The sequence below is a fragment of the Sitodiplosis mosellana genome, unplaced genomic scaffold (assembly GCF_009176505.1).
Source record: "Sitodiplosis mosellana isolate CC-2019 unplaced genomic scaffold, AAFC_SMos_1.0 Smas_scaffold_2, whole genome shotgun sequence".
NCBI lineage: Eukaryota > Metazoa > Arthropoda > Insecta > Diptera > Cecidomyiidae > Sitodiplosis > Sitodiplosis mosellana.
In genome coordinates this window covers 5,297,662-5,310,852 of record NW_022595245.1, presented here as the reverse complement: position 1 = coordinate 5,310,852, position 13,191 = coordinate 5,297,662, and the positions used below count along the sequence as shown (strand labels likewise).

The following is a 13,191-nucleotide window of genomic DNA, read 5'->3' as shown; positions in this document are numbered from 1 at the left end:
GTGACAAAAATCTTGATTTTGCAGTCGAAACGATGAAAAAAAAACTCTTGGAATAATGTCTTGAAAAAAAAATGTTGGGTTTGCTCAGGGAACACTCGCACTATAATTACATCTATTGTTAAAGAAATTTTGAGATTGTCGCCGTTGCTGCTACTGCTGTTGCTGTCCATCAAAGGCATTTTTCTATTTTGATAGCGAAATTACACGGTCGTTCTCCAAGTTTTTTCTTCCTCTCGACAATCAATTCCCGTTTCAATTTTAATGAAAGGATCATAAAATCGCTATCAAATCGTTGATGCACGTAACGGGCCTGTGATTACGGACGCAAACCTGGTTTTAGTATCGAGAATCCAGCAATTTGCTCTTATTATTATTTACAACATTTTAAATAGAGTTTAATGACGGTTGTCATCGTGAATCGGTTGTTATTAAATTCTTTTCAATGAGATGTGAAAGAGGTAAGTTGACATGAACGAGAGAAGAAAAAAATTGTCTCATGATAACAACAAAGGCCATAGTGGTTTTTCTTGTCATGGTTGTCCTTTGAAAATCGAACTTTCCCACACATCGCACTGACAATCAAATCAAGTCTGAATTATCAATTCATAACCACATGTGACTACGAATAGACAATCGTCTTTTCAAAATCCAGTTTTTTTTTCTTCGTCTCAAAACCACAGATGAAGAGAAAAGAATCATTGATATTTCTTCGATCATGAAAATTGAAAAGCGAGAGAAAGTCAGACGGTTTTTCATCGAACAATGAATGTGCTACCTACGTTCGTGTTTCGTCACATCGCCTCTGACAGCTTCTGTGTGTATGTGTCAGTGTGTGCGCGTCTAATCACAGTAATTCGATATGTGTGCGCTTGTTAAAACAAAAAAACGCAAATGCGCACCGATGCGTGAATACCTTAGCTTCTGTGCAAATCAATTTTCGTTCCCTCGCTTTCTCTCTCTCCCTGCCCGATGTCACTTCGATGATATCGAAATATCAGTTCTTTTCATTTCGTTTTCTTCTCTTCTTCTTTTCGATATTCGTGTGCATGCGTGTAATCATTACCTTACTACTTCTGAATTACTAGTATACATCTCATACCAGAAGCCTGATGGATATATCTTACCGTTTGTTGTTATCGTCCAATTCTTGTCTTGAGGAGATTCAATTTCCAGTGCACCGAAATCATAAGCATCACTCGAGCGAATAAGTGCAAAAGAAAAGAAAAAAAAGGAATCAAATGCGAAACTATTGTTTAAGAAAAAAGTATCGAGCGAAGTGAGCTGGAGAAGGAACGAGTAGATCCAGGAGGTAGAAAGAAAGAGAGATAAACGTCGAAAGGTAAGTGATGTAGATGCCAGTTGAACCACCCCTGTTGTCAAATCACATCTTGCAATGACAATCATCTGAAATGCCCCGTTTTTGGATGGATTTTTTCCTCTCTGACGAGAATGGAAAATGTATGTTATTAAAACTTGACAAACGCCATGAATGGAGAACTTTACCTTTTTCATTCACTCAAGACAGATTTCTTTGTTGTTGTTGTAGTGCGATTCTGCTTCTTTTTCTCTCTCTCCCTCTCGCTCGTCATAAGAGAATGGGATCAAATGTAGAAATTCTCATTTTTCGTATTCGCATTTCGATTTGTATGTGCTTCTGAAGAAGCGAACATGAGCCGCACATATCGATATGTGCTCTAGCGTTTTAGTTGCGGCTAGAGCTATTCTAAATTCAGATGCATATGTAATTACATATCATTGAATTTGAAATATTAGAAGAAATTTCCTGCGAAGCGATTTTTGCATGTCAATCTTGAAGGGACGAACGGTTCTGTGGACGTTTCTCATTACCACGAAGCGGAAAAGATGAATTACAACTTGAATGATTCAAACAAAAAAAACGACGGTTTTTTGTATTCTCCCTCTCTGTGATTATCGGTTGTTACGGTCTTTCTAGATCAGATTCTCATTAGAATTTCATTCAAGTTAATTAGGAAAATGAATTTGCAAATGTGGTTAAAGTGTTGGTTTTTGGCCAAAATCACAACGGACGCAACGGCAAAAACATTGAACCAACTTCAATTCTAAGTGAACAGCTATTTATTCTCAATACAAGCCCTCAATCATCTCTGTCCATTTTTATCTCTGTGAGCTTGGCACACAAAGTTTTGCCTCAGAAGAGGAACGAATTTCCACTTTTCGAAACGCGCTCCCGAAAAAACGGCACATGGAGCGAAAACAAAAGGCGAAGAAAGCAAAGCAATCAAATTAAAATCAAATCAGCAAAATCGCTTGCCGAGCCCAAGCTTCGAATCACAGCGACGTTGTTTCCATGAACGCAAGCAAGAAAAGTAGCCAAATAAAACTAATCTAATTTGGCATTCGTTGTGCGCTCGTTCGCATTTTCTTGGTATGTTCCATCGAAAAATTAAAGAGTGGAAAATCAAAGAGAATCATGTTTTGCCCGAGCACTGGGCGTTTCGAGCGATTCGGGTCCAGTTAAATACAAATTCATCAAGTATTTTCCACTGATAAAAGCATTCGACTCGCATTTCTTTTCTTTTCGTTAAATTTTCTTCTTCTTACGTGATCGAGATTTTTTTTTTATTCTGCTATTCGGTCGGCTTGTCCGTTTGCTGGGTCGAGCGAGTTTGTCGGTTGGTGTTGTTACTGCTAATGGATTATGTGAGTTTGGCATTCTGTGGCAATGCTTGCCATTTCCTATTTTAGCCATTTGTGTGTGTATGTCCAAATGAATTGCGTCAACACAAGCACCAGTGTGACTGATGCAAAACGTTTCGGATGGATTTTCTTCTGCTTCTTCTTTTCGGGTGGTAATGAGCGATTTTCGGTTCTCTTTCATTCGACTTTGAATTGCTCGAAGAGCATACTAATTGAAATGCGCTTGCAAAACGTCTACATGTATGCCTGCGTTCGACAATTTGAACCAAAGAATTTATTTCAGCTCACTCATTCGCTAGCTGGCTTGCTCGAATTTATTTTGTGGCGCGTTCATTGAAAATCACTCAAACACAAAAATTGTAATCGTAATTATTTTCGTTTCTCTCGTGCTGGTTATGCTGATGGTTTGGTTTTTGGGTGGTAACGGGCAATTCCTTGCTTTGATTTCCCAGGCGTTCTGCTTCGCAGCATCCACATAATAACGAATTCTGACATCGACAACATCACTCACCAGCTCGTGCTCTCTATCGCCCAGCCAAATGAACAAATGGAAACAATTTGATAAGTTTTTGCAACTTTTTCTCTGCTGACTTGCAATTTTCGATGAAGTTTCAGTTCCGTTAATGCTGATATGTTGGTATTTTTATTGACAGCCGCACCAACCGAAAATCCGAATCTCTCTCCCGCTCTATAGATGATGTATCTATTGAAAAACAGATGCGCTGATGCGATATTTAACCAATTTCCAATGGAGATGAGTTTTCTCAGAGAGAAAATACGACCGCCTAATTAAATTCACCGACACTGCATAAAAGTATTGAATGTAAATGGCGAACGAACGAGCAGCAGCAGTAATCAAGACTCATGAGAAAATTAATAGATCAACCAAAGAACAGTTTTACACAGGTACCGTTTTGTAATCAACCTCGATACGTATTCTTTAAAGAGCACACTGAACACACACACACACATGTATTATTCTGTATTATGGCTCATCTCTTTTACCTGTGTGTGCACTTCATGTCTTCAAATAAGGGCATTCCTGTTGGCAAATTTCCGAGAAATCTCAGATTAAATAAGAAACTTTTTTCCATCATACAGCGATGAGTTTTTTTTGCGTGCCTCTCTTGACGATCCCGAAAATTATGTAGGTACTGAGAAAACTATATACTGCGTAGTTGAGAATAGCTAAATAATGGAATGGAAGTAATCTGCAGCAGAAAAAAGAAGCAAAAGATTAAATATCAAATGTCTGATCGCGTATCAGTTTGGAATAGTGTTTTTTTTCTCTTAATTTCAACATACCCTCCAAAGACCTTTCATGCCATAGTTTCGTTTCAAGTGAGTAAAAACTTTATCTGAACATAAATCTAAGATGTGTGCTCATTTTGCTCATTTGCGTCATAACTTTTTTTTTCCGCTCGAGCCATATTTTTCTCTCTCTTTCTCTCTCGAAACTTAACCATTTCCTTCAAATTATTGACGCAGCCATTATTGTTATCATCAAAATATGAGCTCGAACTCCGTGGAGAATATGTTGAAAAATCCTCGATTTCATTCATGGAATTTGTGTGAGCGAACGTTGGATGCATCGATGCAATATGACATTTGATATCGAATATTGGATTTCACATTGTTTTTAAATGGAATTTACTTGACGCAGTCATCAAGACAATCGCCGTTGATATGACGCACAAGCTATTTGCTATTATTCCCGTCATCTCAAAGGATTTTCATTTCGACGAAACCGTTCGGTTTCCATTGTGGAGGTAGCGATAGTAAAAACAATAGATTTCGTTGAAGAAAACGAACGACATCTCACCAAAATCAAATAATGTCAAAATTTGGCCAAAAATTCATACAATAAACTGGACATTTTCTCAATGAATTCAACGTCGGTGATAGCATCTCTATATGTTTTCCCAAATGGAATGATTGTATTACATTTTTCATGGAATAGGTTTGTTTTGAGGGAGCGAAAATTCGCTGGAATTTCTTCTTTTTCGATAGAAGACCATTCGCAACAAAACCCAAGTGATACTAAAACACAGGCGTTAGGATAAAGCCCCTTCCGTCTCTTTCATGCTCATGATTTTTTTTTATCTAATTGTCAGCATACCGAAATATTATACCAAGAGTTTTGAGATAATGCTTGAAAATGTCATGCTGTGAACGCTTCAAAGAAAGTTTCGTGTTCAATTTACGCATATTAAATGGCGCTGTTGCAGAAGATATGATGAGGCGTTTTCTCGCCGCTTGAAAATAGTCATTTTGTGTTAAAATAGAGAAAAGAATGGAAATGCAAAGATTTACATTTACAACGATAAGACGGCTAACCGATAAACCACATCATCCGACCGTGGCTTTTTGCTGCGAAACAATATTAATTTTTTTTTGTATACCAGTTTGCTTTTGTCATTATTATTGCCTTATTTATTGTTATATGGGTTTTTCTTCATAGATTGATTCAAACTAATCATGGCGTGTAGAGTGAAACACTTTTTCTCTTACGCCCAAATTACATGCTTTACTTTCAAATTATGAATCGTTAGTGTTCCTCGTATTGATAGTGTAACTACACACGATGCACACGGCTTGCTCAAAAAAAACCGAGTTAAATGTAATGTATTGATGCAAAGCAAGTCAGAAATAATAATAAATCTTTTCTTTTGAAATTCGTAAAAAGTCGGTTGTTACTTAAATCGATTCAACTGATAAACAAAACTGATGGACTACATATTTGGTCGAGTGCCACTGATAACAACGTATTTTTAGAGAAACCAAAATGTTTTGGGTCAATTTCAATTTCTTAACTCGGTGATGTGACGTAAAAAAGAGCAGAATAAAATGACAATCCAGATTGCCATCATATTAAATGTCATTGCAATATTTCAAACATAATTTGAAAACATGGGGTTTCTCTTCAATATTTCACAGATTATAATTAATGATATTTGCTGAAAATGGTTGTAATTTTTGCAAATATATCATAAAGTACTCAGTAAATTGCGAATAATTCTTTCTCGGACTCACCCTGTCCCCAGACCGATCAACAATGTCGATTCGACACCCTCACATTATCGATCGTATTCCAGTTGGTAGTCGGGTATCGATCGGACTTGCATTTAGTAAATACTACGGTAAATTACCGTCATTTTATTTTGTTTGTATGTAATGCTGATAACGATCACTTGAACCGATATGAATTCCATTGTTTCAATGAAACGATAGCTATGAAAAGAAATTGATTGGCAAATACAATTAATTTTGCGTTATCAGTGTGTCTTTTGTCGCCATATAGAGCGAAGGTACTATTGAGATAGATCATTTGTGGTTAGCAAAATAGCAAAGAGTATCGATGTAACAAAAAAGTATCTAATTATTTCGAATACCTTAGCTTTGAAAAAAATAATTGGTCATTTTTATCCGAATTAAATCGACTAGTTGCCATGGTGATTTGTAGAATAAATTTCGAAAACAATTCCGACAAAGTTTACTATTCGGGAGAATTGATAAGCGGTAATGTTCGCCAGAAATTCGTTGTACGTGTGTTGTTTTGTAAATATTTTATGATATTTGATTGCAGGTACGGTGCGATTGGAATTGATGAATAGAAAAAAAGTGCGCGGTGTGTATATTGAATTCAGGGGAGATGCACATACAGAATGGTATGAAGATGTTGAAAAAGAAGAAGGTACTGGCGATGATCGTAAAACTGTAACAGTTCGTGAATGGTATCGAGGCCATGAAAATCATTTGAATTCCAAAATTTTTCTCTCAGGAGGGAGCTTTGGTACTATATATGAGATCAACATTATTTCAATTGATTATGCAATGTGAGTTGTTTAATATTCACAGGCGAAATGTTTCTGGATGATGTGAAAGAGCATGATTATAGCTTTGCGCTTCAATTGCCATCACACCTACCATCTTCATTCGAAGGAGAGTATGGCCACATAAGATACAGTGCAAGTGTCTTTCTTATTGTTGCACGCGGTTATGAGGAAAAATGTAAAGAATCATTCACCGTTATCAGAACACTTGATTTGAATCACTATCCATCGTTGCAAGTAATTTAATTTTCTACCTTGACACTGAACGAATTCCATTGAATGTTTTTTTTCTCTGTAATTTACAAAGAAACCAGTTTCTGCTGTCGAAAAATACACTTCTCATCCATGCTGTTTGCTGTGTTGCTGTCGATCGGATTCATTGCGTATAAATGCTCGAATACCGGTCGGAGGATTTGCACCAGGACAAATAATAAATTTGGCGCTTGAAGTAGACGGTTTAAGCAGTCAACGAGTTCTACAATTCAAGATGGAATTAATAAAAGTAAGCGATTTCGAGTTCGATTTTGAATTATTTCGAAGCCATCTTTTCATTATTATTGTAGCACATCGATTACTATGCTCAGGGTGAAACAAAGATAGAAAAATTACACCAAACGGGTGAAGAATTATCGCGTAGCGATGAAGTGAATAAAAAACAAACAATTCGTATGAATTTACAAATTCCACCATATCCACCGAGTGACGAAACGACTTGTGGCATCATCAAAATTAGATACTATATTCTCGTATGTGCATTGACTCTTTGATTCGATATTGAAGATCATTCGATTAATTTTACTTTTTTTGGTTATTTCAATGTATGTGCAGATAACCGCCCATATGGAACCACCAAAAATACATCTTCCGATCACAATTGGCACGAAACCAATAGATGATTTTGCAGCGTTGGACGTCCTGGATGAGCAAAATCCTTCTGATTCGAACCCATCTGCTCCTTTACCTCCTGCATCTGTAGTAACTACTCAACCAAGCGTTCAATCACCGGCTTAGCCTGTCCGAAGATTGCCGAAGTTGAAGTTCAAATTGTAATATATCCGCAGAATAAACCAAGTTTTATATGAAAAAGCAACAATTCGACTTCAAAGTTTTGTTTATTTAGATTAACTTATTCGTTCGATTGAACTATGTTACAATTTGGATGGTTTCTGATATTATTTGAAACTCCGAAATTGCTTAGTCGGCTTCAATCTTTTTTATTGAGTTTTTATCAATCGAAATTGAAGTATTTACCGTCATTCTCTTTGTGTCCGACATAGATAACGATTGCTTCACCTTATGATTTTTATTGTTCAATAACGATAAAGTTTGAAAATAAATTTAGTTTCGAATCGACACTGTCGATTGTAATCAATTCTACGTCATTAGTCTAGCTGATATCGTCAAACAGTGCGGAAACACTTTGAGCTCATCGAAACAGTCATAGCGTTTAGAATCATCAAAAATGTGCCTAATTATTACAAATATCGTTAGGCTCAAAATTTGAAGTTCAAATGTCACATTTCGACATTTTTACGCGAGTTATATCGCAAAATTACCATGGCGTTGTGTAGGATAGATTTCGAAAACAATCTGGACAAAGTTTATTATTCGGGACAATTGATACGCGGTAATGATCGCCTGGAATTCGTTGTATATTTCATGAGGATATTTTGTGATTTTTTTTTTTTCGCAGGAACAGTGCAGTTGGCATTTCCAAACAGAAAAAAGGTGCGTGGTGTGTATATAAAATTCAAAGGAGATGCACATACAGAGTGGTCTGAATATGTTCAAAGAAGCGTAGGTACTGGTGATGATCGTAGAACTGTATCTGAACGTGAGTGGTATGAAAGTCATGAAAAACACTTGAGATTTATAAAATATTTCGCAGGAGGAAACGATGGTACGAAGCGATATAACCATCTTTATCCAATTGATTACATCACAAATAATATGCAAAATGAGTTTTTCAAAATTTTGACAATTCACAGGCACAATTTATCTGGAAGCAGGGGAGCATGTTTTCAACTTTGAATTGCAATTGCCATTAGAGTTACCTTCGTCGTTTGAAGGTGAATATGGCCACATAAGATATAGTGCACGTGTCGTTCTGATTATTCCATGGGGATTTGACATTAAATTTAAGCAACCATTCACCGTGATCAGAGCACTTGATTTGAACTTATATACATCGCTGCGAGTAATTTATTTTTTATTCAAATATTACTTGTGACTATTGAATGTACTTTTTTCTATCTCTAGATGCCTGCTTATGCCGTCACACACTTCACTTCTTATCCATGTTCTCTGCTGTGTTGTTTTCCATCAGATCCAATGCGTATAATTGCACGCACACCAGTCTCTGGATATGCACCTGGACAGACCATTAATTTGGCGATCGAAGTGGACAACAAAAGCAATAAACGAGTTCCAAATTTCAAAGCGGAATTGATAAAAGTAAGCGATTTCGAGTTCGATTTTGAATGCATTCCTAACCCAGATATCTGTTGGCTATTCATTTATTTTAGCGTATCTGGTATTATGCGCAGGGTAAATCGCAGACGCAAAAGTTCTTTCAAACGGGCCAAGCCTCGTCACGTGGAGTTGAAGTGAACCAAAAACGAATAATTCGTATAAAATTACGAATCCCACCAAATCTACCGAGTGACGAAACAACTTCTGGCATTATCAATATTAGATATTATATTTTCGTATGTGCATTTACTCTTTGATTCGATATTGAAAATCTTTCAATAATTAAAATTTTTGATTTGTTTGCGGTGTAGTTATCTGCCCACATGGATACATGTTGTAGTGATCCAAAACTAAAGCTTCCGATCACAATTGGCACGACACCAATACAAGATTTTGAAGCATTAGACGTATTGGATGAGTCTAACCATTTCAATCTATATTCTACTGCTTCTATATCGTCTGCACCTGTGGTAACCTCCCAACTTGGCGTTCAGCCATCGGTTCCTCCGATGACAAGTGGAGCGAAAAATCACGATTTTGCATCGCGATATCGATATTATTAGGAATATTGAAATTTTTTGCTCTGATAAATAGCATTAATATGACATATATTTTTTATTCAAGATCCGCCAACCTACGTAGAATCTACAGATACAAATTGTTATCAATGTTGACGTGTGCAAAATGAATCACTTGTAATTCTTACTTACTGACTGTATGTTTTATTTTCAAATAATGATTCATTCATATTTCGCGGTTTGACATGGTGTATTACAACGATCGTTGTTTTCTTAAAAGACACGAATTCAAAGTGATATTTCATACGAAACACTTAAAGAAAAAAAAACGCTAATATTTACAGTTGTGGTGACGCCATAAATGATACCAAACACGATTCAACTGATAAACCAACATAGAATGAGTGTCACTGATGGTTATCATGCAAAGGGATAGACACTATTAGAAAACTAGTGAAACTAGTGAAATATTAGTAAAATTAGCAAAAAAATATGAAATATTAGAGGAAATACAGCTGCCCATTTGAAATATATTGGTTCAATGCATTTCAAATGGAGATTTTTACCTCCATAAGGAATGTATTGAAACAATGTAAATCAAATGGCAATTTTATTTTTGCTGATTTTTGAATATTTGTAAAAAATTCTTATGCGAGAGCGTTTCCCATAAGAGATATACAGCACCGTTCACTTCTTATGCACACACTACCGTTAATCTACAGCGGCGCTCTTCCATAAGTAATGTACAGTGCTGTGTATTCCTTATGGGCAACGCTCTCGCATAAGAATTACATAGGAACAATGTATTTCAGTTGTAGAATTTGTTTACAAACACTCAAAAATCACCAGAAATAAAATTGCCATTTGATTTACATTGTTTCAATACATTTCTTATGGAGGTATAAATTTTCTATTAATTGCATTAGACAGTGTGTTTCTTATGGAAAATAGTAAACTAGAAAAAATTTGCGAAATTAGCACGAAAATAGAATATTAGCATTGGTGTCCATCCCCTTGTTATCATGTTTGAAAAAATCGGAGTCGCTTTGTTGGTTCCAATCTTTTCGTTCAATGTTACGTATCGCCGATATGCACACAGAATAAAATGACTGTAAACATTCAAAACATGATTTGTGGAAATGGGGTTTCCGATCAACAAAGTAAAACAACGTTATAGTTCTAATAATTACTGAAAAGAGTTGTAATTCTTACAGTTATGGCTGGAAAACACATTTTTACCCATCATATTTAAAATATTTACCGTCATTTTATTTTGTGTGTATGTGATAACGAATACTTGACCTGATATGAATTCTGTTGTTTCATTGAAACGATAATTATATGAAATGAAATGAAATTGAGTGGCAAATGCAATCATTTTTGTGTTATCAGTGTGGCTGGTTCCGTCAAACAGTACGGAAACATTCTACTTTGAGCTCTTTGCAATAGTCATAGAATATTATTGCATCAAGAACGTGTCGAATTTTTAATATTGCAAACCTACAAGACTCTTTTGCGTCATTTTCTAGTGTATAAAATCGACTAGTTATCATGGTGGTTTGTAGAATAAATTTCGAAAATAATCCACACAAAGTTTACTATTCGGGAGAATTGATACGCGGTAAAGATCGCCTGAAATTCATTTTATGTTTTTTTTTGTGTGAATATTTCGTGATATTTTTTGCAGGTACGGTGCAGTTGGTATTGCCTGAAAGAAAAAAGGTGCGCGGTGTGTATATCAAATTCAAGGGAGATGCAAATACAGAATGGTATGAAGATGTTCAAAAACAAGAAGGTACTGGCGATAATCGTAAAACTGTAACAGTTCGTGAATGGTATCGAAGCCATGAAAGTTACTTGAGTTCGAAAACCTTTTTCGCGGGAGGAAGCGATGGTGAGACATAGTAACCTTTATCAATTGAATATAATCAATCTAATCAAATTGTGATTTTTTTTCTTATTTCACAGGCAAAATATATCTGGAAGCAGGGGAATATGTTTATAATTTTGAATTGCAATTGCCCTTAGAATTGCCTTCGTCGTTTGAAGGTGAATATGGCCACATTAGATATAGCGCAAGTGTCGTTCTGATTATTCCATGGGGATTTGACGATAAATACAATCAATCATTCACCTTGATCAGAGCACTCGATTTGAATCGATATTCATCGTTGCGGGTAATTCCTTTACATTCAAACATTACACGTGATTGGAAAGAATCTATTAAACATTTTTTCTCACTGATTCACACATAGATGCCAGTTTCTGACGTCACGGATTTCACTTCTTATCCATGTTGTTGGCTGTGTTGCTTTCCATCAGATCCACTGCAGATAGTTGCACGCATACCAGTCGGCGGATATGTCGGTGGACAGACCATAAATTTGGCGCTTGAAGTGGACAACAAAAGCAATCAACGAGTTCCACAACTCAAAATGGAATTAATAAAAGTAAGCAATTGTGAGTTTAATTCTAAATGCAATTCTAGCCAAGCTTTCGGAATCTGAAATTCGGAAAGTTGAATAGATCGGAAATTGAATTCAATCCAGCTTTCTTTTGACTCTTCGTTTATTTTAGCATATCAAGTATTATGCGCAGGGTAGAACAAAGACACAAAAGTTCTGTCGAATGGGCGAAGAATCGTCACGTGGCGTTGAAGTGAATCAAAAGCGAATAATTCGTATAAATCTACGTATTCCACCGAATCCACCGAGTGACGAATCAACTTGCGGCATCATCAAAATTAGTTATTATGTTTTCGTAAGAGCATTTACTCTTTGATTCAGTATTCAACAATTAATTTTTTCCGTTTTTTCGGTACGGTTATTTCAATGGTTGTGTAGGTAACGGCCGATATGAATACTTGTTGTAGTGATCCGAAAATGCAACTTCCGATCACAATTGGTACGACACCAATACATGATTTCGCAGCGTTAGACGTATTGGATGACAGTAATCCTACTGATCCATATCCTGCTGCTCCTGTACCGTCTGCACCTGTAGTAACCGATCAACCTGGCATTCAACCATCGGCTCCTTCAATGGACGCAATGTCCAATGGAGAGAAAAGTCACGATTCTGCACCGCCTTATCCACATGATGGTGAATATATAAACAAATCTTACTTTGCAGAACAGTTTCAGCATTAATACCACAAACTTTTTTTTACTCAAGATTTGCCAACCTATGAAGAATCGACGGATGCAAAAGGCTCAACAGCAAATGATGATTTTAGACCGAGATATCCATTCTACAACCATCAAACTTCATACTCAAAACATTAGGAATATTCAATGAATTCCAATCGATGTTATTTTTCCACCAGATATTACTGTAAAATCATGCATCACAATGTTGTCAAAATCTGTTTGAAAATGATTTTAGTTATGCATTGGTAAAATGAAAATTGTCTCAATAAATTTAATTTCACTGATAGCACCCCACGTATTTTTCCAGATAGAATGATGAAATTACATTTTCACAGAATTGATTTGCGTTGGAGGAGTAAAAATTCGTTGGAATTTCTCTCTCTCTCTCTCTCTCTCTCTCTTTCTCTCAACCAAATAAAGGACCGTTTGCAACAAAATCCTAGTGATACTAAAATCCCACTCCAGGATAAATCCCTGTTCGTCTCTTTCATGTCCATCTTTATTTTTCTTATCAAATTATACAATAATCCGCACACAGAA

The 13,191-nt window shown here is 36.1% G+C and overlaps 1 protein-coding gene across 1 annotated transcript; it reads left to right on the top strand.

Annotated features, from left to right (window-relative positions):
• Positions 1–5,952: 5,952 nt before the first annotated feature.
• On the top strand, positions 5,953–12,940 carry LOC129564951 (uncharacterized). Its single transcript, XM_055439203.1, has 18 exons — positions 5,953–6,198; positions 6,266–6,472; positions 6,538–6,749; positions 6,820–7,014; positions 7,076–7,258; positions 7,341–7,505; positions 8,004–8,139; positions 8,206–8,412; positions 8,501–8,709; positions 8,772–8,966; positions 9,038–9,220; positions 9,296–9,539; positions 11,190–11,396; positions 11,471–11,679; positions 11,758–11,952; positions 12,080–12,262; positions 12,346–12,604; positions 12,677–12,940. Exons 1-18 carry the CDS (start codon positions 6,129–6,131, stop codon positions 12,784–12,786), a joined length of 3,369 nt encoding a protein of 1,122 aa, XP_055295178.1. The 5' UTR covers positions 5,953–6,128; the 3' UTR covers positions 12,787–12,940.
• Positions 12,941–13,191: the final 251 nt, after the last annotated feature.

Coding starts and splice junctions, on each gene's coding strand:
- LOC129564951 (XM_055439203.1), top strand. CDS start 6,129: ATGGTGATTTGTAGAATAAATTTCGAAAACAATTCCGACAAAGTTTAC. Junction 6,473..6,537: donor TCTCTCAGGAGGGAGCTTTG/GTACTATATATG, acceptor TAATATTCACAG/GCGAAATGTTTCTGGATGAT. Junction 9,540..11,189: donor TTTTGCATCGCGATATCGAT/ATTATTAGGAAT, acceptor TATTTTTTGCAG/GTACGGTGCAGTTGGTATTG.